Raw genomic sequence first — 26,167 nt, forward strand, 5'->3', positions numbered from 1 at the left:
CATGTTGTGGAGTCAACATTAGTCAGAAATAGCATTATAAATATTCAATTACCTTTGATGATCTTCATCAGAATGTACTCCCAGGAATCCCAGTTCCACAATAAATGTTTGTTTTGTTCGATAATGTCCATCATTTATGTCCAAATACCTCCTTTTAGTTTGCGCGTTTAGCCCAGTAATCCAAATTCATGACGCGCGATCACTAGGTGCAGACAAAAAGTCAAAAAGTTCTGTTACAGTTCGTAGAAACATGTCAAACGATGTATAGAATCAATCTTTAGGATGTTTTTAACCTCTTGAACCTATAGGGGCGCTGTGTCATTATTGGATAAAAAGACGTGCCCGTTTTAAGCGCAATATTTTGTCACGAAAAGATGCTCAACTATGCATGGAATTGACAGCCTTGGAAAGACAACTCTCTCCAAAACTGCAAAGATATTATATCTGTGCGTGCCCCAGAACTAATGCAACAGGCGAAACCAAGATGATGTTTCATACAGGAAATGCCCCGGATTCTAAAGGCGCTGTATTCCAATGTCTCCTTATATGGCTGTGAATGCGCCAGGAATGAGCCTGCGCTTTCTGTATATTCCCCGAGGTGTCTGCAGCATTGTGACGTGTTTGTAGGCATATCATTGGAAGATTGACCATAAGAGACTACATTTACCTGGTGTCCCGCCCGGTGTCCTGTGTGCGTAATCAGTAAGTCCATGCGCGTTCCATTTCTTCAGAATTGAAAGTAAACTGCCACGATGGATTTTATCGTCGATAGATATGTGAAAAACACCTAGAGGATTGATTCTAAACATCGTTTGCCATGTTTCTGTCGATATTATGGAGTTAATTTGGAAAAAAGTTCGCGTTTTAATGACTTATTTATTTATTTCCTTACCTAAACGCGATGAACAAAACGGAGCGATTAGTCGACACAAATAATATTTTTTGTAAAAACGGAACATTTGCTATCTAACATAATGAGCTTGAGGCTGTAATGAGCTTGAGGCTGTAGTCACGATACCGGATCCGGGATGGCTCGACGCAAGAAGTTAACATAGATCTTCAATAATGTTCCAACCGCAGAATTCCTGTCTTCAGAAATGCAATGGAACTCAAGCTAACTATCATGTGAACGTGCGTGGCTCTCTGGCAGACCTCTGACTCAATTCCCTTCTCATTCGCCCCCACTTCACAGTAGAAGCATCAAACAAGGTTCTAAAGACTGTTGACATCTAGTGGAAGCCTTGGGAAGTGCAATATGACCCCATAGACACTGTGTATCCGATAGGTGAAGAGTTGAAAAACTACAAACCTTAGATTTCCCACTTCCTGGTTGGATTTCTTCTCAGGTTTTTGCCTGCCATATGAGTTCTGGTATACTCACAGACATCATTCAAACATTTTTAGAAACTTCAGAGTGCTTTCTATCCAAATTTATGCATGCTTTTCATCCAAAATTCCCAATGTTGCCCCCTACCCTAGAGAAGTTAACCAGCATTTCTCCCCTGTCCTATTGGTTTTCATATCAACTTTCTTTTGTTGTCCAAAAGCCAAAAGGCACAATCCTAATCATATTAGCAACTCATCCTGGTTGTTGCAATTAGATTCCCCCTCTAAGTTTCTAACTGAAATGTTTGCAATTTCTCTGTCACATATGGAACCGCTCGCATGAGGGGTGCTGTTTAGAACGGTGTTTTCCCACAAATTGCATTTTGGCAAGTGCTTGAAAATTACATTTTATTAGCTACTTCATTAAATCAAATCTGATTTGGCACATGCACCGAATACAACAGCTGTATGTATACCTTACTTAACTGCATTGTTGGTGAAGGGGTGTTAAGAAAAATACCCCCCCCAAAAAACGTAATAATAAAGTCAGTGTGCGGGGCACCAGTTAGTCGAGGTAATTGAGGTAATATGTACACTACCGTTCAAAAGTTTGGGGTCACTTAGAAATGTCCTTGTTTTTGAAAGAAAAAGGAAATTTGAATGGGAAAAAAAAGCTCAACTAGGCAGAACAAATTCTTATTTACAATGACGGCCTAGGAACCGTGGGTTAATGGCCTTGTTCAGGGGCAGAACGACAGATTTTTACCTTGTCAGCTCAGAGATTCCATCCACCAACCTTTCGGTTACTGGCACAACGCTCTAACTACTAGGCTACCCGCCGCCCCAAAATAACATCAAATTGATAAAAAAATACAGTGTAGACATTGTTAATATTGTATTCTATTGTAGCTGGAAACGGCTGATATTTAATGGAATATCTACATAGGCGTATAGAGGCCCATTATCAGAAACCATCACTCCTGTGTTCCAATGGCACGTTGTGTTAGCTAATCTAAGTTTATCATTTTAAAAAGGCCAATTGTTCATTAGAACACCCTTTTGCAATTCTGTTATTACAGCTGAAAACTGTTGTACTGATTAAAGAAGCAATAAAACTGGCCTTCTTTAGACTCGTTGAGTATCTGGAGCATCAGCATTTGTGGGTTCGATTACAGGCTCAAAATGGCCAGAAACAAAGTACTTTCTTCTGAAACTCGTCAGTCTATTTTTGTTCTGAGAAATGAAGGCTATTCCATGTGAGAAACTGCCAAGAAACTGAAGATCTTGTACAACACTGTGTACTACTCCCTTCACAAAACAGCAAAAGCTGGCTCTAATTAGAATAGAAAGAGGAGTGGGAGGCCCCGGTGCACAACTGAGCAAGATGACAAGTACATTGGAATGTCTGGTTTGAGAAACAGACGCCTCACAAGTCCTCAACTGGCAGCTTCATTAAATAGTACCAGCAAAACATCCGTCTAAATGTCAAAAGTGAAGAGGTGACTCAGGGATGCTGGCCTTCTAGGCAGAGTTGCAAAGAAAAAGCCATATCTCAGACTGGCCAATAAAAAGAAAAGATTAAGATGGGCAAAATAACACTGACACTGGACAAAGGAAGAGTGGAAAGAAGTGTTATGGACAGACAAAGCTAAGTTTGAGGTGTTCGCAGAAAAAATTAAGATGCCGGAGGAGTGCTTGACGCCATCTGTCAAGCATGGTCAAGGCAATGGGGTGCTTTGATGGTGATAAAGTGGAAGATTTCTACAGGGTAAAAGGGATCTTGAAAAAGGAAGGCCATCACTCACAGGCATACCCTGTGGACAGCGCTTAATTGGAGCCAATTTCCTCCTACAACAGGACCCAAAGCAGAGCTCCAAACTATGCAATAACTATTTATAATATCGTAAGGACATATTACATTACATCCCAATAATGGATCATTGTAACATTATATAAATACTATATTAAAAAGCAGAAAAACATTTCCCCAATAGCAAATTGTGGAACAATTCCCACAATTTCATGCAAAGTTTGAGTCACTTCACATTCCTAGTTCCATAACGATGTAGTGACTAGGCCTAAACAAGAAACTCACTGGTGTGCATACTGATAGCCTAAGAGAAGACAGTACAAATTTGCGTAGCTTTAACTTTGATTAAAAAGAACAAGGCAGAGAGGGTTATTCTGAGTACTAAAGCATGTCTTTTTCATCACTCATTACGTTTCCTGTAACTCTTGAGGGCATCTAATTGAGTAACTGTTTTCACTGGCTTAGGCTACATTTTCAGATGCTTAGTTGTGGTATGCAGTGTGACTGAAATTAACGCTGCATGTTGCTTTGTGAGTTTGAAGTATAGGCCCTAACAAAAAACAGATGGCCGATGAGGTTTGGTAGTATAAAAAGTATTTTCCATTGTGGCAATTCTGTGGGAAAGTCAACCTGAGCATCCACAAATAAAGTTAGTCATTTTCGAATGAAACCATGGTCAAATGTATCTTTTAAAAAAAAGGTATTTTTGTTAGAGTTCAGACTTTATTTGAAATGTTCAGTTGGGAAATTGTATGAATTTATACCATTACAGAGTAGGATGTCAAGTCTCAAAAAAGTATTTTCAGTCAATCACATTTCATGGCTTTTAGAAAGGGCTCACAGAACTTGTTTTTCCACACTGTCCCCCAGTGTTAGTTATGAAGATGAGATGTTATTGAAACAACTGGGACAAGCAATGTAACATTCATAAAGTATTTTTAGGAAAAGGTTTTGTCAAAAATGCACCTTACATTACATCTTGAAACTTTCTCTGTAAAGCTAAACTTCTATCAAGGTTTTATATGGTCTATAATTGGTTTCTCTTTTCATTATCAGTATCCTTTTTTACATTTACATTACATTTAAGTCATTTAGCAGACGCTCTTATCCAGAGCGACTTTTTGGCGTATTGATATCCGTAACATCCATAAAATCTGGATGTGATGGTTATAGATGTAACGTATATTCGCTTCAGAAGATAGTGAAATCACCACATTGTGTAATTGTTCTGAGATGTATTCTTCAGACTTTCACTGAAGCAATTGTTGACATCTTGAAAATTATGTGTTGTAGCGAAGATTCTCTTGGAAACTATATACTGAAATGCGTTTCTCATACATGGCAGTAATATTTCTTTTGATTTTCCCATGATGTCAATTGAAGAGGCGCCGAGTTTGAAGGTAGGCCTTGAAATACATCCGCAGGTATACCTCCAATTGACTCAAATGATGTCAATTAGCCTATCAGAAGCTTCTAAGGCCATGACATCATGTTCTGGAATTTTCCAAGCTGTTTAAAGACAAAGTCAACTTAGTGTATGTAAACTTCTGACCCAATGGAATAGTGATACAGTGAATTAAAAGTGAAATAATCTGTCCGTAAACCATTTTTGGAAAAATTACTTGTGTCATGCAAAGTAGATGTCCTAACCGACTTGCCAAAACAATAGTTTATTAACAAGAAATTTGTGGAGTGGTTGAAAAACGACTTTTAATGAGTCCAACCTAAGTGTATGTAAACTTCCAACTTCAGCTGTATATAGACAGGTGTGTGCCTTTCCAAATCATGTCCAATTAATTGAATTTACCACAGGTGGACTACAAACATCTCAAGGATGATCAATGGAAACAGCATGCACCTGAGCTCAATTTCGAGTCTCATAGCAAAGGGTCTAAATTCTTATGTAAATAAGGTATCCGTTTATTTTTTAAATTAAATTATCAAAAATGTATAAAACCTGTTTTTGCTTCATAATTATGGGGTATTTGTGTAGATTGATGAGGAAAAACATTTAAATCAATTTAAGAATAAGGCTGTAACATAAAATGTGGAAAAAGTCCAGAGATCTGAATACTTTCGAAGCACTGTATGTCAATCTACTATCCCCCATAGTACAAAAAGGTAAACCTATTCTATTCTAAATATTCCAAACATAGTCTGGGACAGTTGTGGGATGCGATAGATCCATAGATCCCAAATTAATACAACCACTAGCATCAAAAAAACTTTTTTAAGCAATGTGGCTGACGCAACAGATCAGAACGTTTAGTTTAAAATGTTTATAAACTATTAGGCTATTTATTCACATTATAATCGCAGCAATGCACACATGGTAGCAGGCTATAAGCACCAAAGGTCCATTAGCACAAAACACCATTGTCAAAAGTGACCGCAAATGCAATTATGCATGTAATGCTTTTAGTTTAAAGATGCATTTATATGGTGAAAATTATCTTCCACAAACTTGAAACTCACGCACTGCGTATGTATGCCACTTAGGCTCTACACCCCTTGTAAACTCATTAATCCGCTTTACATTTCAAATCAGTTATTTGGACCCCTTTTGTTTAAATAATATTTGTATCAAAAGCTACATAGAGTGTGCGACTATGATTAGAAAAAGGTCGTAGAAAAAGGCTTTGTTTCTTATGCTGGGCATCATTCACAAGTGATAATATGTATTTCACAACTGATAGGCTAATATTGTCACCCATTAGACTATTCGTGATTTAATATTGTCTTTACATATACTAAATAATATAAACTCAGCAAAAAAAAGAAACGTCCCTCTCAAAGAGAATTCGTAAATATCCAAATAACTTCTCAGATCTTCATTGTATTAATGAACATGCACCTGTGGAACGGTCGTTAAGACACAAAGGTCACAGTTATGAAAACTTAGGACACTACCGAGGCCTTTCTACTGACTCTGACAAACACCAAAAGAAAGATGCCCAGGGTTCCTGCTCATCTGCGTGAACGTGCTTTAGGCATGCTGCAAGGAAGCATGAGGACTGCAGACATGGCCAGGGCAATAAATTGCAATGTCTGTACTGTGAGACACCTAAGACAGCGCTACAGGGAGACAGGACGGACAGCTGATCGTCCTCGCAGTGGCAGACCACATGTAACAACACCTGCACAGGATCAGTACATCCGAACATCACACATGCGGGACAGGATGGCAACAACAACTGCCCGAGTTACACCAGGAACGCACACTCTCTCCATCAGTGTTCAGCCTGTCCACAATAGGCTGAGAGAGGCTGGACTGAGGGCTTGTAGGCCTGTTGTAAGGCAGGTCCTCACCAGACAGCACTGGCAACAACGTCGCCTACGAGCGCAAACCCACCGTCGCAAACCCACCGTCGCTGGACCAGACAGGACTGGCAAAAAGTGTTCTTCACTGACGAGTCACGGTTTTGTCTCACCAGGGGTGATGGTTTGATTAGCGTTTATTGTCGAAGGAATGAGCGTTACACCGAGGTCTGTACTCTGAAGCAGGATCGATTTGGAGGTGGAGGGTCCGTCATGGTCTGGGGCGGTGTGTCACAGCATCATCGGACTGAGCTTGCTGTCATTGCAGGCTATCTCAACGCTGTGCGTTACAGGGAAGACATCCTCCTCCCACATATGGTACCCTTCCTGCAGGCTCATCCTGACAATGCCACCAGCCATACTACTCGTTCTGTGCGCAAATGTCAGTGCTCTACCACGGCCAGCGAAGAGCCCGGATCTCAATCCCATTGAGCACGTCTGGGACCTGTTGGATCGGAGGGTGAGGGCTAGAGCCATTCCCCCCAGAAATTTCCAGGAACTTGCAGGTGCCTTGGTGGAAGAGTGGGGTAACATCTCACAGCAAGAACTGGCAAATCTGGTACAGTCCATGAGGAGATGCACTGCAGTACTTAATGCAGCTGGTGGCCATACCAGATACTGACTGTTTCTTTTGATTTTGACCCTTTGTTCAGGGACACATTACTCAATTTCAGTTAGTCACGTGTCTGTGGAACTTGTTCAGTTTATGCATCTTGTTATGTTCATACAAATATTTACACATGTTAATTAAGTTTGCTGAAAATAAATGCAGTTGACAGTGAGGGTGCTTCTTTTTTTTGCTGAGTTTATGTGTGAAAGTTGTTTTGATTTAGAATGGACCATTATCATGTACCTGTGTCGAAACCGGGTCAGCGGGATGTCATCTATGCACTTAAATAGTGAATGGAGGACACTTTTCCCCACGGTTTATTTTCATGCCAGCTAGGTAGGCTATACTGCTGTTGTAAATATAAGCAATGTGCTTAATGTGTGTCTATAGTGCCCCTTAGGGTACTACATCTATTGTAGTTACAAAGTTAACACTCGATGAGAGCCCAATATGGTTACTGCTCAGAGAAGGACCATGCCAGCTGAACTGAAATGTTTATGTCAAGCTTTAGATCACCTGTATTTGACAGCCAGTTTAGGTAGAGCAACCTAAACGTCACTTCCAAATTATCAGTGCTCTTGCAGCAGCAATTGCCAATAATAGGTGAAGCCCAGTTTAATGAAATAAAATCCCATCAGAAAGAGCCAGATTAATGTGATAGTAGAAGGGGAGAGCCCAGTTCAGCAGCTGGGACCAGGGGTCTTTACCTTGGGGGGGTCATAGAGCTCCAGCTGGAACCTCTCTCCTGCTAGGCCGTCTCTGATCTTCCTCACCAGTAGGCGGCAGCGCTCCCAGCGATGCTGCGTGTCCGAGATAGTGTCGTCAACCACCAGGTACCTCAGCTGCCCCTCTTTGCAGCTGCCCGCAGCCTGCGGCCCGCGCTTCACACTCCTACTGCCAAACCTGCTGGCCAGACGGTCTAGGAGGTGGACCGCCATGGACGAGGCAGAGGCAGTGGTCTCGGGGGAGGGGTTCACAGTCAACGCTGACAACGATAAGGCCGCCACTTCGTCCAAAGTCCCTCCTATTCCCCTGTCCCCCGGCCCTCTCGACAGCAGGTCTTGAGGTGGAGGCAGGGGCTCCTTAAGAAGACAGCGCACGCTCTGCCTGATCTGGCTGACAGAGAAGTGTGTGACATCAGCAGCAGCGGAGGAGGGTGAGGTGGGGGTGTACCATTCAGACACAGGCCGCCGCTCCGACACAGACACCTCCTCCTGGCTGTGGCTCCGGACGGGAGCTCGAGCTCGCACCCCTGGGTTGGCTGATGAGCACTGAAGGGGCTGCTCCACCACCCCGTGCTTCGGCTTTGAGTCCAGCACGGTGAACAGGGCCGGGGCGCCAGGCTGGCCCGCCTCCCGGTAGTCTTGCACCCCGGAGGAGGAGGTGATGCGGAGCCGGCCCATCATGGGTGAAGGGGCCAATGTAGGGATCTTTTCGGCCACCTCGCTGTGGAAGTGCTGCTGGAACAGCTCGCTGAACTGCTTGGAGAAGCTGTCCGGTGGGATGACATCATGCTCTGGCCGCTCCCTGGCAAAGTTACGGTAGTGGTTGGCTAGTTCCTGGGCCGTGGCTATGGCATGCAACTCGCAGAATTCCCTCCAGCCACACGGTGCTGCAATGGAAGCTGTGGTTGTCGCCTGATGGATAGTGTCACCATTCATTGCAGTAACCAGCACAGCTGAGAATCACTACAAATTAAAAAGGTGTTGGGGGGACAGGGGAGGGAAGAGATGTATTATTAATAGGGGCCATTTTAATACATTCACTTACATTTGAAAATAATATATTGATAAAGATCCAAGGCCTATTCAAATCAAACTTAAAACCTTCAACTATCATTAAGGACCTCTGTGCATCCAAAATCCAAGACCTTTGGAAGTCTAAGGGAAGAGTATGATACACAACACGTAGTCGGACATTTGGAAAAGGAGAGCAGATTTCTGATTTTATATACCATAAAACTAATTCAATTTATTTACAGATTAAGTATCTGCTGCACCCAAAAATGTAATTGATTCATTGGGAAAACACACACACACACTTTCATAAAGAAGATTCTGATAAATCTGAAGAGCAACCAGAGGAAAAAGTTACTGGATGATTATAGTAGCCTCAGTCAAACTATTAAAGCATATATCCTTAAAAAAATAAAAAGTGTGTGCTTGCTAGTCTTGAAGTAATTGTTGTAGCAAAGTAAGTCTATTTACTTCTATGACCATTGAAATGCAAATAATAAAGAGGATGAGATGTCTAGTGTTCTTGCTTTCAGCAAGCATAATAAGGAAAAAGTATCCTGCTAGCCTACCTTGAGGACAACTTCATTACACCTCAACTCCCGAGTGGCGCAGCGGTCTAAGGCACTGCATCTCAGTGTTAGAGGGGTCACTACAGACACCCTGGTTCGATTCCAGGCTGTATCACAACCAGCTGTGATTGGGAGTCCCATAGGGCGGTGCACAATTGGCCCAGCGTCGTCCGGGTTTGGCCGGTGTAGGCCGTCATTTTAAATAAGAATTTGTTCTGAACTGGCTTGCCTAGTTAAATAAAAGGTTCAATAAAAAAAAAGAAACCTGAGTTACTAAAAAGGCGGGACAATAAAACCTGATTAGATTAAGTCCAAATCAGTTTCATATGCTTTACAGAGGAAGAAGGCCACAAGAATGGGGCCAATACAGTAATGTGACAGTGAATGAAGTGCAGATAGAGGAAGTTGGCTTTAGCATTTCTCAATGGATGCTGCAAACAGCTGAGGCTTCTCCTTTTTCAAGACGAGAGCCCATGTTGTGGACTACTGTTGCCAATACACACACACTAGGCAGACATCTGTGGCCTCTCCCTCCCTCGAGACAGAAGACCAAGGCCTATGAAACGTCAACATTCTGAGCTTAATTGTGATATTGTATAAACCTTACGGTTTTAGCCAGAATTCATTGCTTTTGTGGAAAAAAGTCTAACGTCTAAGTCTCCAACTGCCTTCAATAACCGAAAGGTCACATGCTTTGGCATTTTTTCAATCAAATGAGATAACTTACCAGTTGCCTTACCAATGGGTGCAGTGATCAAACCTCAGCTTTCTACTCTCAAACACATTTTAACCGGAATAAGGAAATTAAACAAATCATTGGACGCTTCCTTTAAGTAATGGGTCAATGGACTGATGCATCCATCTCACCAAAATAGAGACATTCAATGACCCTTCTGAGAAAGGATTTTTTTTCAAAATACAATCTCTGACTAGGGTTTGTTTTTCAACATGGCTCCCAACATCAAAAAGCAACACAACCCAATGCTGGACTTAGGCACTTTCATGGTGTATTAAACAATAATTTCCTCGTTTACATACCTTCGCAGCAGAGTAAGGTCTACTAGAGGAAGTGGGGGCGAACCTTTCTCAACAGATCACAGAAACCACAGAATCAGGGGGAGTGGCCCAGCCATGCATGGAGGGGGGGAACAGTGTGGTCTCTTGGACTGAAATCTCTAACCTAAATTTGACTGAGTGCCCCACTTTTTTCTGTTTTGGCTTACTATATATAATGTATAGGAGTCTGAGGCGTCACTTCAATGTGTGTCAGAGGCATAGGTAGCATCCAGATATATTGCGTCACCAACCATCAATGCCCCACTACCCTTCCTCCCCACCCAAAACCCCTGTACGCATGCTCCCGCTGGGACTCCCACCCCTGTCGCTGGCCCCTAGATCACTGTTTCTATCAGCGTAGCCAGCTCAGTCATGACTCAGCAGCCTCCAGCACTGCAACAAACACTTCCTCTCCTCCAGTGTGCCTGCCTTGCCCTGGCCTAGGCGGTCTCAGTCCCCCACATTCTCTTTGGGCTCAGCCGTGTGCCCAGTGACACTACCCAAACCCTCCTGCCTGGGTCACCAACAGTCCATACTCACTGTGCCATCATGTTTTACTAGAGGCAGAGCAGAGACAACCCTACACATACACAGCAGTGTCATCATGTGATATTATCAGCCCTAGTGGATGCCCTCTTGCAGCGTGGACCTATTTAGATATCTAAGGTCATATCTGTGCTCACACACACACACTACACAGTGTTTCTTGTTAGCCCCGGTGGGAATGGCGGTTACTTTAGGGCATGGAGAAGACAAAAGAGCCCTCACTGACTTGTTTACATCCTCAAGCCTGCTGCAGTGGCCTTGAACATACCATGACACAGAGATAAAGTTGACTGTTTTACTAAGGCTGTTTTTAGCAAGAGAAACCCCCCTCTATTCTTTGGCTACATAAGTAACTTAAAGTAGTCAATCCCCCGTTATCACACGAGAACTTGAATCCAATCCAAAATTCTGTTGTTGATTCTCCATATTGCGCTAGTTTGGTGTTTGAATACAAGGAGTTTTCAGGGAAGAAGAAAACACTGACAAACTGGGCACACAGAGAAGTATGTAAAAGCCACAAAATGGCCTGGGTCTCTGAGGGAGGGAGGGAACGAACCCAGGTGGCAGACTCACTGAGACAAAAGATAACTCTAGCGGCCAGTTCTGCTTGGGCAGCAATCTCAGGAACAGGAAACCCTGCCCTGCCCAGGCCTGGCAACCAGCTCCAACAGAAACCCTACCCCTAGACTAGCCTGGAAACTGTGGGAGCCAGCTCCCATACAGTTCAATACCCTGAGCCAGAGAGGAAGCTGAAGTGCACACCAGCCAGCTTGAAGTACACATACAGCAACGACATCATATTGGTGTAGGCTATGTGAGAAAGCGATGGGATACGTAGGCTGTGTTCAGTTCTCTGTGTCAACTCTTTGTCCATACAAAGCAATAATCTAAAGTGGTCGTAAACTATAGTATAGGCTACTCGTGGAGTATATTGTATTGGCAACTGGAGCATTTCTTTACCTCTCTAGTAGCTTCTGGGTACGTTACCAGTATAGTTGATTCCTCTTTGGCAGAGGAGCCATAAAGTCTACTCTTTGTTTTAATCCCCAGTCCTTCACCATGCTTTACGCACAACAATGCAAGCTCAGCCCAACACAATGTAGCTATACTTTAGACGCACAGAAGGAACTCAAACAATTTCCTGGAATTACACTGAAATATAAACGCAAACAAAATAAAAACGCAACATGCAACAATTTCAAAGATTTTACAGAGTTACAGTTCATAAGGACATCAGTCAATTGAAATAAATAAATTAAGCCCTAATCTATGGATTTCACATTACAAGGAATACAGATATGCACCTGTTGGTCACAGATAGCTTTTAAAAAAGTAGGGGCGTGGATAAGAAAACCAGTCAGTATCTGGTGTGACCACCATTTGTCTCATGCAGCGCGACACATCTCCTTCGCATATAGTTGATCTGGCTGTTGATTGTGGCCTGTGGAATGTTATCCCACTCCTCTTCAATCGATGTGCAAAGTTGCTGAATATTGTCGGGAACTGGAACACGCTGTAGAGCATCTAAAACATGCTTAAATGGGTGACATGTCTGGTGAGTATGCAGACCATGGAAGAACTGGGACATTTTCAGCTTCCAGGAATTGTGTACAGATTCATGCGAGAATGCATTATCTTTGTGAAACATGAGGTGATGGTGGCGGATTAATGGCACAACAATGGGCCTCATGATCTCATCACAGTATCTCTCTGCATTCAAATTGCCATCGATAAAATGCAATTTGTTCGTTGCCTATAGCTTATGCCTGCCCATAACCACAGCGCAACTATGGGACACTCTGTTCACAACATTGACATCAGCAAATCGCTGGCCCACACGACGGCATACAAGCTGTCTGCCATCTGCCCAGTACAGATGAAACCGGGATTAATCCCTGAAGAGCACATTTCTCCAGCGTGCCAGTGGCCATCAAAGGTGAGCAATTGCCCACTGAAATCGGATACGACGCCAAATTATTTGGTTGTGCAAACCCACAGTTTCATCAGCTGTCAGGGTGGCTGGTCTCAGATGATCCCGCAGGTGAAGAAGCCGGATGTAGAGGTCCTGGGCTGGCGTGGTAACACTTGGTCTGCGGTTGTGAGACATACTGACAAATTCTCCAAAATGAGGAATTAAAATTCAATTATCTGACAACAGCTCTGGTGGACATTCCAACAGTCAACAACCAACTGCACACTCACTTAAAACTTGACATCTGTGGCATTGTGTTTCATGACAAAACTGCACATTATAGAGTGGTCTTTTATTGTCCCCAGCACAAGGTTTACCTGTGTAATGATCCTGCTGTTTAATCAGCTTCTTGATATGCCACACCTGTCAGGTGGATGGATTATCTTGATATAACCATTGATATTTAAATGTACATTTTTACTTCTAATTACTACCACAAAGATGACTGCCAGTCCACCTACCATTGAATGTCAAATTAAATTGTCATGTATATTCTATTATCTATATTTCCATAGGTTTCCTATGGAGGATTGACAGTATAATTTAAAAACAGATATTCCATTCAATAAAACATTATCCGAAGTGTGACCCTCCAACCATCTTGAATGTTGACATTTTTTACATTTATTAAACATGAGCATGTTGTCTCAGCTGATGGCGGGTACAACACAAAAACCTTAGATGATGTAAAATAGGCACTAATTGACGTTAAAAGGTTCAACAAATTACATACTTTTATTAAAAACATTTTTATGTGGAAAATTATACAATAGTTTGACAAGCCTGTTTATAAGCTTTTAAATGATATCAACTCTCAACCGTTTATCTTTTCCATTGATGAATATATGGATGTCTCATAGTACAGTGGGATATGTAAAATGGGTCAACATTGAGGACCGCGAATGTTCTGGCATTCAGGTCCAAAAAGTCACTTTCTGAGCACTTCTACAACGGGCAAATAGGTACGGATGGTTTTGTTCAAATCAAAAGTGATAGAACTAAAATGAATTTACCCATAGCAGCATGAAGTACGGGTGCTGGGGCCAATGATAAATTAAAATAATTTGGGCAAAATTAGACCAAAAACATATTTGCCACAAAATGATATTACTCGTGTCTAAACAGAAATAAATAACATAATTCAAATTACTACACCAGAGAGCATAATTTAGCAACAGAGGATCAATAGTTTCTCAAAAACTGGCTGTGGATTAAGTTTTATAACAAGCACTTAATGTCAGGAAGGCCGCAATTTGGGAAGCACTCACACCTAATATAGAACAGCTTGATGCATTGTGGCCATAGATACAGTTGAAGTCGGAAGTTAACATAGACTTAGGTTGGAGTCATTAAAACTCGTTTTTCAACCACTCCACAAATTTCTTGTTAACAAACTATAGTTTTGGCAAGTCGGTTAGGACATTACTTTGTGCATGACACAAGTAATTTTTCCACATGACATAGGAAAATCAAAAGAAATCAGCCAAGACCTCAGAAAGAAAATCTGGTTCATCCTTGGGGGCAATTTCCAAACGCCTGAAGGTACCACGTTATTCTGTAGAAACAATAGTACGCAAGTATAAATACCATGGGACCACGCAGCCGTCATACCACTCAGGAAGGAGACACCTTCTGTCTCCTAGAGATGAACGTACTTTGGTGGGAAAAGTGCAAATCAATCCCAGAACAACAGCAAAGGACCTTGTGAAGATGCTGGAGGAAACGGGTACAAAAGTATCTGTATCCACAGTAAAAACAAGTCCTATATCCACATAACCTGAAAGGCCGCTCAGCAAGGAAGAAGCCACTGCTCCAAAACCGCCATAAAAAAGCCAGACTACGGTTTGCAACTGCACATGGGGACAAAGATCGTACTTTTTGGAGAAATGTCCTCTGGTCTGATGAAACAAAACTAGAACTGTTTGGCCATCAGGACAACAAAGTCAAGGTATTGGAGTGGCCATCACAAAGCCCTGACCTCAATCCCATAGAAAATGTGTGGGCAGAACTGAAAAAGCATGTGCTAGCAAGGAGGCCTACAAACCTGACTCAGTTACACCATCTCTGTCAGGAGGAATGGGCCAAAATTCACACAACTTATTGTGGGAAGCTTGTGGAAGGCTACCCGAAACGTTTGACCCAAGTTAAACAATTTGATGGCAATGCTACCAAATACTAATTGAGTGTATGTAAACTTCTAACCCACTGGGAATGTGATGAAAGAAATAAAAGCTTAAATAAATCATGCCCTCTACTATTATTCTGACATTTCACATTCTTAAAATAAAGTGGTGACCCTAACTGACCTAAAACAAGGAATTTTTATTAGGATTCAAATGTCAGGAATTGTGAAAAACTGAGTTTAAATATATTTGGCTAAGGTGTATGTAAACTTCCAACTTCAACTGTATAATCCATAGAAGGATTTTGGAACCTCTAACCCTGACACGGACTGTTAAACTCATGGGTACACTAGCAATGGCTGCCAGGCCTGATTTGAATGGGAACCGCCATCTAGGGATTATATTTTTATGGTTGATTGCAGCTGTCAGTTTGCCTTTCACAAATTTCTAAATACAATCGCAAGAAAAACATAGGCTACCATTTGGAAAGCAAATGCCTACTGCTGAAAAGAGAAGATGAATCAAAAACAAACATTTTAAGCACTGTTTTTCAAAGTAACTTATCTTGAGATATTGGCACAAGCACATCGGCCATCACTGGTGAGTAGCCTATGCTTCATCTTCATCATTGGGCGAGTCCCACGGAAACCAAACCGGCAGCGCGCATGCACCATCGTGAATACATTTATTTTGTCCCCCAAATGCGATCACGACATGCAGGTTCAAATATCAAAACAAACTCTGAACCAATGTCATTCATTTGGGGACAGGTCGAAAAGCATTAAACATTTATGGCAATTTAGCTAGTTAGCTTGCATTTGCTAGCTAATTTGTCCTGGGATATAAACATTGAGTTGTTATCTTACCTGAAATGCACAAGGTCCTCTACTCCGACAATTAATCCACACATAAAACGGTCAAACAAATAATTTCTAGTCATCTCTCCTCCTTCAAGGCTTTTTCATCTTTGAACTTATATGGTAATTGGCATCTAAACTTTCATAGTATTAATACACCGACCGGCAACACAGTTCATCTTTCAATCCTCCACGTGGGTATAACCAATGAGGAGATAGCACGTGGGTACCGGCTTCTATAAAAACCAATGAGGAGATGGGAGAGGCAGGACTTGCAGCGCGATCTACGTCAGAAATAGGAATAACTTCTATTTTAGCCCTTGGCAACGCAGACGCGCGCGAGCAGTGTGGGTGCAATAATTGAATAACATAGATTCCTAAATGTATTTTGCAACGTGAGCGGTGTGGTCAGCCTGTTTGCTGGAATGTTTATTTTGTAGCCTATACTATATCTTCAGTGCCTTCAGAAAGTATTCACACCCCTTAACTTTTTCCACATTTTGCTGTGTTACAGACAGAATTCATAGTGGATTAAACTTATGTTTTGTCACTGGCCTACACACAATACCCCATAATGTCAATGAGGAACGTTTTTTAAATTTTGTACAAATTAAAAATGAAAAGCTGAAATGTCCTGAGTCAACAAGTATTCAACCCCTTTGTTATGGCAAGTCTAAATAAATTCAGGAGTAAAAATGTGCTTATGTCACGTCACATGTTGCAATATTCTTAATGACTGCCTCATCTCTGCACCCCACACACACAATTATCTAGAAGATCCCTCAGTCGAGCAGTGAATTTCAAACACAGGTTCAACAGCAAAGACCAGGGAGGTTTTCCAATACCTCGCAAAGAAGGGCACCCATTGGTAGATGGGTAAAAATAGAAAAAGCAGACTTTTAATCTCCCTTTGAGCATGTTGAAGTTATTAATTACACTTTAGATGGTGTATCAATACACGCAGTCATTACAAAGGGTACAGATGTCCTTCCTAAATCAGTTGTCAGAGAGGAAGGAAACCATTCAGGGATTTCACGATACAGATACAGAGTTTAATGGCTGTGATAGGAGAAAACTGAGGATGGATTAACAACATTGTAGTTTCTCAACAATACTAACCTAATTGACAGAGTGAAAAGAATGAAGTGTACAGAATACAAATATTCCAAAACATGCATCCTGTTTGCAACAAGGCACTAAAGTAATGAAGAAAAAACATGTAGTAAAGCAATTAACTTTTTGTCCTGATACAAAATGCTAGTTTGGGGCATATTCAATACAACACATTACGGAGTACCACTCATATTTTCAAGCATAGTGGTTGCTGCATCATGTTATAGGTATGCTTGTAATTGTTTTGGACAGGAGAGTTTTCCCAGGATAAAAAAGAAACGGAATGGCGCTAAGCACAGGCAAAATCCTAGAGGGAAAATTTGCTTCACTAGACACTGAAGATTAGTTTACCTTTCAGCAGGACAATAACCCCAAAACACTTCTTTTTTTTTTACTAGGCAAGTCAGTTAAGAACAAATTCTTATTTTCAATGACGGCCTAGGAACAGTGGGTTAACTGCCTATTCAAGGGCAGAACAAATCTGTACTGGAGTCGCTTGGAGTTGACTTAAAGTCTGCTTGAAATCTATGGCAATACTTGAAAAGGGTTGTCTAGTAATGATCAACATCCAATTTGACAAGGCTAGAAGAAGTTAAAGAATAATTGGCAAACAGTACACAATCCAGGTGTGCAATCTTAGATTTATGCAAAAAGAAACATACACTACATGAATAAAAGTATGTGGACACCTGCTTGTCGAACATCAATTCCAAAATCATGAGAAATTCATATGGAATTGGTTCCCCCTTTGCTGCTATAACAACCTCCACTCTGCTGGGAAGGCTTTTCACTAGATTTTGAAACATTGCTGTGGGGGACTTGCTTCCATTCAGCCACAAGAGCATTATTGAGGTTGGGCACTGTTGTTGGGCGATTAGGCCTGGCTCACAGTCGGCGGTCCAATTCATCCCAAAGGTGTTTGATGGGGTTGGGGTCAGTGCTCAGTCAAGTTCTTCCATACAGATCTCAACAAACCATTTCTATTTGTGCACATGGGCATTGTCATGAGGAAACAGGAAAGGACCTTCCCAGCACAGAATTGTCTAGAATGTCTTTGTTTGCTTGTAGCGTTAAGATTTCCCCTCTCTGAAACGAAGGGTCCAAGCCCAAACCATGAAAAACAGCCCCAGGCCATTATTCCTCCTCCACCAAACTTTAAAGTTGGCACTATACATTCAGGCAGGTAGCGTTCCCCTGCTATCCGCCAAACCCAAATGAGTCCATTGGACTGCCAATTGGTGTAGGGCGCTTCATCACTCCAGAGAACGCATTTCCACTGCTCCAGAGTCCAATGGCAGCGAGCTTTACATCACTCCAACTGATGCTTGGCATTGCGCATGGTGATATAAGGCTTGTGTGCAGCTGCCGGGCTATTTCATGAAGCAAACAGTTATTGTGCTTACATTGCTTCCAGAGGCAGTTTGGAACTCGGTATTGAGTGTTGCAACCAAGGACAGACGATTTTTACGCGCTACACGCTTTACAGAACAGGACCACCGAGTGCTGAGCTTGTGTGGCCTACCACTTTGCGGCTGAGCCGTTGTTGCACCTAGTCGTTTCCACTTCACAATAACAGCACTTACAGTTGACCGGGGAAGCTCTCGCAGGGACGAAATTTGACGAACTGACTTGTTGGAAAGGTGGTATCCTATGGCGGTGCCACGTTTAAAGTCACAGCTCTTCAGTAAGAAGAGCTGTGACTTCCATTCTACTGCCAATGTTTGTCTATGGAGATTGCATGGTTGTGTGCTCAAATGTATACACCTGCCAGCAACAGGTGTGGCTGAAATAGCCAAATCCACAAATTTGAAGGGGTGTCCGCCTACTTTTGTATATATAGTGTAGCTGTGATTGCTGCCAAAAGGTTATTCGAACATGTATTGACTCGGGTGTGAATACTTAACGAAAATATAAAACGTAACATGTAAAGTGTTGGTCCCATGTTTCATGAGCTATAATAAAATGATCCCAGAAATAAGCACAAAAAAGCTTATTTTTCAGATTTTCCTTTCTAAGTGACCCCAAACTTTTGACTGTTAGTGTATGTAAATAAAGTATTTTAGTTTTTTATTTGTAATAAATTGGCAAAGATGTGTGTTTGCTTTGTCATTATGTGTAAATTGAGGATTAAAATAATGTATTACATTTTAGAACAAGGCTGTAACGTAACAAAATGTGGAAAAATGAGAGAATACTTTCCGAATGCACTGTACCTCAAAGTTTAACAGTGTACAAAAAAACAAACAAAAAATATATATATCAATAACGGTGTGCACAGTTTTAGGAGACATGACACCAATACCTTCACATTTGTTTAACTGACTGATTAGCGCAACTGTTTTCTTTTAGTTGTAATTCCATGACAGACTCCAAACAAAATCCATCAAAATCCCTGATCAGAAATTCATAATTATGAATGTCATTCTCTTCATGGTTACATGTCCTGAATAGGTACAATATCCTCCTTTGCATGTTTGGGTGTTATTCTACTCATTATTATTTTTATTACCCCCTTTTCGTGGTATCCAATTGTTAGTAGTTAGCAGTCTACTATCTTGTCTCATCGCCCGTACGGGCTCGGGGGGGGGGGGACGAAGGCCGAAAGCCATGCGTCCTCCGAAACACAACCCAACCAAGCCACACTGCTTCTTTAACACATTGCGCATCCAACCCGGAAGCCAGCTGCACGTACCAATGTGTCGGAGGAAACACCGTGCACCTGGCGACCTGGTTAGCGTGCACTGCGCCAGGCCCGACACAGGAGTTGCTGGTGCGCGAGGAGACAATGATATCCCTACCGGCCAAACCCTCCCTAACCCGGACAACGTTAATTGTGCGTCGCCCCACGGACCTCCCGGTCGCGGCCGGCTGCGACAGAGCCTGGGTCTCTGGTGGCACAGCTAGCACTGCAATGCAATGCCACTGCACCACCCGGGAGGCCCTTACACATTATTTTTACGATGCATCGTTAATAGTCAATGTCACACCCATTTCCCAAAACACCACACAGTGTACTTGTTACAAAGTGGAACTTAACTGTCGTTACAGGAGCTGTCCCGTGCTGAAAATTATGACACAAAATAAGCTAAAAAGAGTTCACTGTAGCTCAAATCTATTTTAATCTTCTTTTTTTAATACAGATTTCCCATCAAGAGAAGAAATGCTCTGTAGCCTATTATATATTTAAGTGTTTGTATTATGTTTGCCATGTGTTAATTGTTTTCTTGTTATTTTGTATGAAACGTGTCAGTTCTGCATTTCTTCATAAACTGTGAGCAAGAATGAATAAAGCTATTATAGAAAATATCAACTTGACCTAAACATAGGATATGATGATATTGCTTTTTGTAATTGCTCAACAAGCCTAAAAGGTAGGCAGAAATTGTGCTTCAAAGTAGGCCTACAGATATGCTATAATTAAACATGAAGTAGCCCGGCCTAGGCTACAAGTTAAGCAACATTGCCATATAAGAAATATGTTGACCTTTAGGTTATTGGTTAGGCTACAGTGAAATGTGTGAGCTTTCAGATGAGTAGCCTATAGGCCTAATAGATACAAATACTGCTCTGCTTGGAGAAGAGGGGGAGGGGAGGAGCAGACACGGAAGAAAAAAACACAAGGAAATCAAGATAGCAGTGGCAGCTGAACAGACCTCATCCAAAGGACATTGACTTCTCAAACACTGCAGAAAGCTAACCCAATACGATGCCCTGTCCACCATATTAATATGATGCCCTGTCCAACTTATTAATTCAGCCACTTACTTAGATAACTAGCAAGATCAAATTAGGAGTCGCGCTAACATAGAATTCAGAAAGAAAATTGTCACTTAGCCTAATGCAGCATTCACGTCATGTCAGTTCACCTTCAACCAATCAGATGACCAAATGTAATCCAAAGGGTAGCATTTGACACCTTGAGTTTTCTAGCTAAGATTGGGGTTCCTATGCTTAAATGTTGCTGATGCCAGACAGATCTTACAACACCTAAATAGGTATTTTAAAGTATCAGCTAACTGCATAATATGTTATAGAAATGTGTCAGTCGATGTGGCATGCAACCATTGGTAGCCTAGTGGGGTTGGGCTAGTATCCCGAAACGTCGCGGTTTCTAATTCCCGAGCCGACAAAGGTGAAAAACCTGTCGATGAGCAAGCATTTAACCCTCATTTGCTCAAGGGGCACCGTACTTCTATGGCTGACCCTGTAAAACAACATATTCCACTGCACTTATCCAGTGTATGTGACAACAACAAAAAAAATAGTGAAATATCACTGTTGCTTGCATAATTAGGCCTAGAAATTCTGCATTTCATCAAAATCTCCATGTGGAGCCCTCTGAGCAGTGTGTGGTGAATTCACAGAGGCTGTGGAGCATCTATGGAGTAGTCTACTTCTAGTGGAGAGAAAATCCAGCCACCCATAGTTTTTGGGAGGACGCTGATTAGCCAGTCTAAGCCTACCCAAGGGATATTAAGTTTGGATCAGATACCAAGTGTGATCTTTGTGTGTCACTGATCTTTGTATGTGACCCCAAGCAGCAAGTGACCTATTTTAAGAAATTGACAAGCTTGTGCAGTAGCACAGTATACAACAACCCTCTGAGCAACCGGAGGATGGGTGTAGGCTATTTTGTGCTCCTTGGTTATCTTCAGTAGGTTTCACCGTTGCAAATTTTTGTTCAACAGGGCATCATTTTGTAGAGCGTTCAGATAAACATAATGTAGAAGAAAATGCATGTCTAGTAAGCAAATGTATGCCTGACAAGAAATTGTGCCAGCGGAGTTTTTTTAAATGCCATGTCTATCTGCATAGTTCACTACATTGCACCCTTCTGAATGCGACCCTGGAGTTCAGACAGCACCATTTCCATTCACCCAAACGACATGTTCATTAGGCAAATGTTACAAATAGACATGATTCCTTATTCAACATCTCAGAGGGATGTGAGTTCTACATAACTATAACGTTACAGAACTGCACTGAACGTGCCCTGGTGTAGTGTTTCTGGTATTGTGTTTCAGTAAAAACAGTATTACATCACCATTCAGCAAGGTTGACTGTTTTACTAACTAAATCAATCCAGTTCGAGGTCTAACGTGGTAGTCTTTCTGAGAACAAGTATGCTAGTTAGCTATCAAAATGCTTCGCAAGAAACTACCCAAAGTAGTGGCAACCAGTCCTCGCCTCAGTGATGGAGAGGACAGCTCTTTAAATTTCATCCAGAAAAGTACACTAGATAGCTATCAACAGCAAAACACATTTGGAGTTCGTTATCAACCTTTCCCGAAATCACTTTCTGAACAACTAACTACAAGCAAGCCACCATATTCTTTATGACACTTATTCTAACGATTGATGTTTTGAGCACTACAGAAACAAGACCAAATTTGACACCGCTCTTGACAACATACTTACGTTCTGTTATTTTGTTGGATGAGCACACGTAGCACGACGACGTACCAAAAATGTGACGTAGCATAACCCATATGCGTTGAGAAACATTTATAATAACTAAAACCAACCTCGGTAAATAATAATAAATATGTATTTAAAATGTACCTGCATGCCCAAAAGCCCGTTGCTTTCTCTCTCATTTTGAATGCGTGCAACAGGCTACAAACTTTCAGGAAGGAAATTGACTGATGTGACACCAGCAACATTAGCAATATCATGGTGATCAGTTCCGGGTGACGTTCCGGCAACACCTTCAAAATAAAAGTACGGACCTAAATCAAATCAAATTTATTTATATAGCCCTTCGTACATCAGCTGATATCAGACAGAAAAAAAGCAAAAAGAAAGAAAAAGTACAAATGGCAGTGAAATTAATTGTGAATTCTTAACGATTCATTAATGACATTTCAGCCATTATTATAAATTGTTGGTGAAATAATTGCTGGTGAAATAGTTATTTTATTTACTATTGCATAATCAGTATCTAACTCAGAGGAGGCTGGTGGCTGAAATTGAATAAATGGAAAGGATTCAAAAATATTGTCAAACAAATCCATATGTTTGATGTGTTTGATAACGTTCAATTTATTCCATTCCAGCCAATACAATGATCCCGCCTTCAAATAGCTACTACCACCAGCCTCCACTGAAAACTGTATTGTCACATGGGCCAAATTTAATTTTATTTAACTGTTATTTGACTAGGCAAGTCAGTTAAGAACAAATTCTTATTTACAATGACGGCCTACCAAAAGGCAAAAGGCCTCCTGCGGGGACGGGGGCTGGGATTAAAAATGTACTTTTTAATCAAATATAGGACAAAACACACATCATGACAAGAAAGACAACACTACATAAAGAGAGACCTAAGACAAGAACATAGCATGGCAGCAGCACATGAAAACACAGCATGGTAGCATCACAACATGACAACAACATGGTAGAAACACAACATGGTAGCAGCACAAAACATGGTACAAACATTGTTGGGCAGAGACAACAGCACAAAGGGCATGAAGGTAGAAACAACAATACATCACGCAAAGCAGCCACAACTGTCAGCATTTTGACATGTCCCTCCAGTTTTTCCGACTTCTAGGTAGATTTTAAACCACTTAACCAAAAAAAAAAAAAAAAAATTGTAAAGCCCTAGTTAGTTACTTTGTTGCTTTGACATTACTGAAGATTATTTGTTTCACATGATTAGTGATTAATTTAGGTTTGTCGCTCATTTTAAAGTCAACCCTCATTTTAATATGGTGGGAAAAAAATCATAATTCGTTTTTTTCAAAAGAAACATTGAACATTAATTCATAAGTAGTCAAATCATTGTGTGAAAGCAGGTGAGCTGGTTCTACTCCTTTTGGCCATTTTTGTGTGTTTTGTGGTGGAAAACTGAGCAGGTCGGGCATAAACATGTCAAACCTGATATCCATAGATAGATAGGCTAGACATGTTTTATCAATTCCACATTTTTTTTGTGAAGCTTGCATTCAAATAGCCCATTATGTTGAAGAAGCGTCCATTCCACCTGTCAGAAGGGGAGTTATGGCTGATTTAAGATGAAAACTTCAACCCTGTTACTTTAATTGACACTTACTATAGTAATTGTTCTTAATTTGAAACCTCTTGAGATGGGAAGAAATGCTTTTTTATGAATTTGAACATGTGCTCTTTATGACAATGCTGTGACGTCGGCTGATGTAAAAAGGGCTTAATAAATACATTTGATTGATTGACAATGTTAAAATTAGGTAAAATAAAATGTTTTGACCAAATTACACTACCCAAAAGGCATCTTGTTGGTGAAATTACCCGTATAGCCTATATATAATCATGTTTAATGAGAATGTAACATAAAATACTCCAATACTATGACGTTCGTATGACGTTTATTCACAGGACTTTTATTTTGCATATCACAGAGATAAGGGCATGTTTGTAGGCAGCTGTTGGTTGGCTTTTCTGGCTTCACATAGATGAAACTCTACATGGAAAAAAGTTGGCCTCATTTCCGCTGTCAAAATTGCTGTGGTCGAGTGCATGTTTTCAGGTTTCACCAGTGCTTGACTTGGGCAGGAGGACACTGGAGCTGAGTACCGGCACCTAAAATGTTCTACTGCTTGAGCTCCTGTCCCACTTACAGAATATTAGCTCAAAAGTATTGTGGTTCTCCTGCACCTTAGTATAAACAGTGCTGGCACCCAAAATTAGTACCAGCACCCAGGGGCACAACTTTCACTGGGGACGTGGGGATCCCCTCTCACTTCTAAAACCAAAGTTGTGCCCCTGCCAGCACTTATTTCAGACCAAGTCAAGCACTGGGTTTCACCCCCAGTAGAAGATTAGGCTAGTTTATGCATTTAATATAAATGTAATTATTTAAAGTAGCTCATAAAACAAGTTCATTTCGTATTGATATGTTGGGGAAACAGAACAAGTGAAATGTACAAGAATAAAGTTAAAGAAATTATTCAATGCTGTATGTTAAGTTATTCAAATTATTATTTAGACTATCATGTTAGACTTAAAGTTTAGTGTTAAAAAACAACACATTACAACAGTAATAAATAAAAACACGAATTGTCTTGTTGTAGATTTGGCCATACAATTTATAATATTCACCCATTCCATACAGCTTTCATACCCCAATTTGAGAATTCACCTAGGCATTTCTTTGAAGCGACATCTGGTGGAGTAAAATGTTTTGATTTCCTATTATTCCCTCTGGACTCGTCACCTGATCTTGATTTAAGCCGTGCATTTATGTTTCCTAACTCACATTAATTTAACTTGCTAGGGTCCTTTATTCTCAATTTCCGCCTGACTGATGTGCCCAAAGTAAACTGCCTGTTGCTCAAGCCCTGAAGCCAGGATATGCATATAATTGGTACCATTGGAAAGAAGACACTTTGAAGTTTGTAGAAATGTTAAAATAATGTAGGAGACTATAACCCAATTTATATGGTGGGAGAAAAACCAAACGGACATTTTTATTTTGAGAGCCCATGCTCTTACAATGGAAAGTAAAGGGACATTCTGAAATCTAGCTCTCAGGATGCAATTCCTATGGCTTCCACTGTGTTTCAGCACTCAATGTTCAAGGTTTCAGGCTTGTTTCATCCAAAATGAGAAAGAATAATATGTTTTACCACAGGGATACAGACTTGGAAATTCGCGCGCGCGAGGAAGAGGACCTGCTAATATCATTTTCCTATTGAACATACTTCTTTCCGTATGAAATATTATAGTTTAATTACATTTTAGGGTATCTGAGGATTAAATAGAAATGTAATTTGACTTGTTGAAACAAAGTTTAGGGGAAGATTTTTGCATTCCTATCTTGGCATGTTGAACGAGTGGATTACTCAAATCAACGACGCCAACTAAACAGACTTTTTGGGATATCAAGAATGATTTTACATAACAAAACGACACTACATGTTATAGCTGGGACCCTTTGGACAAATCAGAGGATTATTTTCAAAAAGTAAGTGAATATTTAATCGCTATTTGTGAATTCATGAAACCTGTGCTGGTGGAAAAATACTTTGATGTGGGGCGCCATCCTCAAACAATCACATGGCATGCTTTCGCTGTAAAGCCTATTGTAAATCGGACAGTGCAGTTAGATTAACAAGAATTTAAGCTTTTAACCGATATAAGACACTTGA

General features: G+C 41.1%; 1 protein-coding gene across 3 annotated transcripts in view; it reads right to left on the reverse strand.

Annotated features, from left to right (window-relative positions):
• LOC115139694 (SH2B adapter protein 3-like) overlaps window positions 1–22,706 on the reverse strand; it is a 57,276-nt gene extending 34,570 nt beyond the window's left edge. Inside the window, exons 1-2 of one of the 3 annotated variants that reach the window (XM_029677363.2) lie at window positions 22,599–22,706; window positions 7,772–8,752 (exon numbers count right to left, since the gene is read on the reverse strand). In XM_029677363.2, the coding sequence (XP_029533223.1) occupies window positions 7,772–8,725 (954 nt within the window). In that variant the 5' untranslated portion in view covers window positions 8,726–8,752; window positions 22,599–22,706. Of the gene's footprint in view, window positions 1–7,771; window positions 8,753–9,369; window positions 9,530–22,454 lie in introns of those variants that run through there. The other 2 variants (XM_029677364.2, XM_065026480.1) reach the window with 2 other exon arrangements.
• Window positions 22,707–26,167: the final 3,461 nt, after the last annotated feature.

The sequence above is a fragment of the Oncorhynchus nerka genome, linkage group LG13 (genome assembly GCF_034236695.1).
Source record: "Oncorhynchus nerka isolate Pitt River linkage group LG13, Oner_Uvic_2.0, whole genome shotgun sequence".
NCBI lineage: Eukaryota > Metazoa > Chordata > Actinopteri > Salmoniformes > Salmonidae > Oncorhynchus > Oncorhynchus nerka.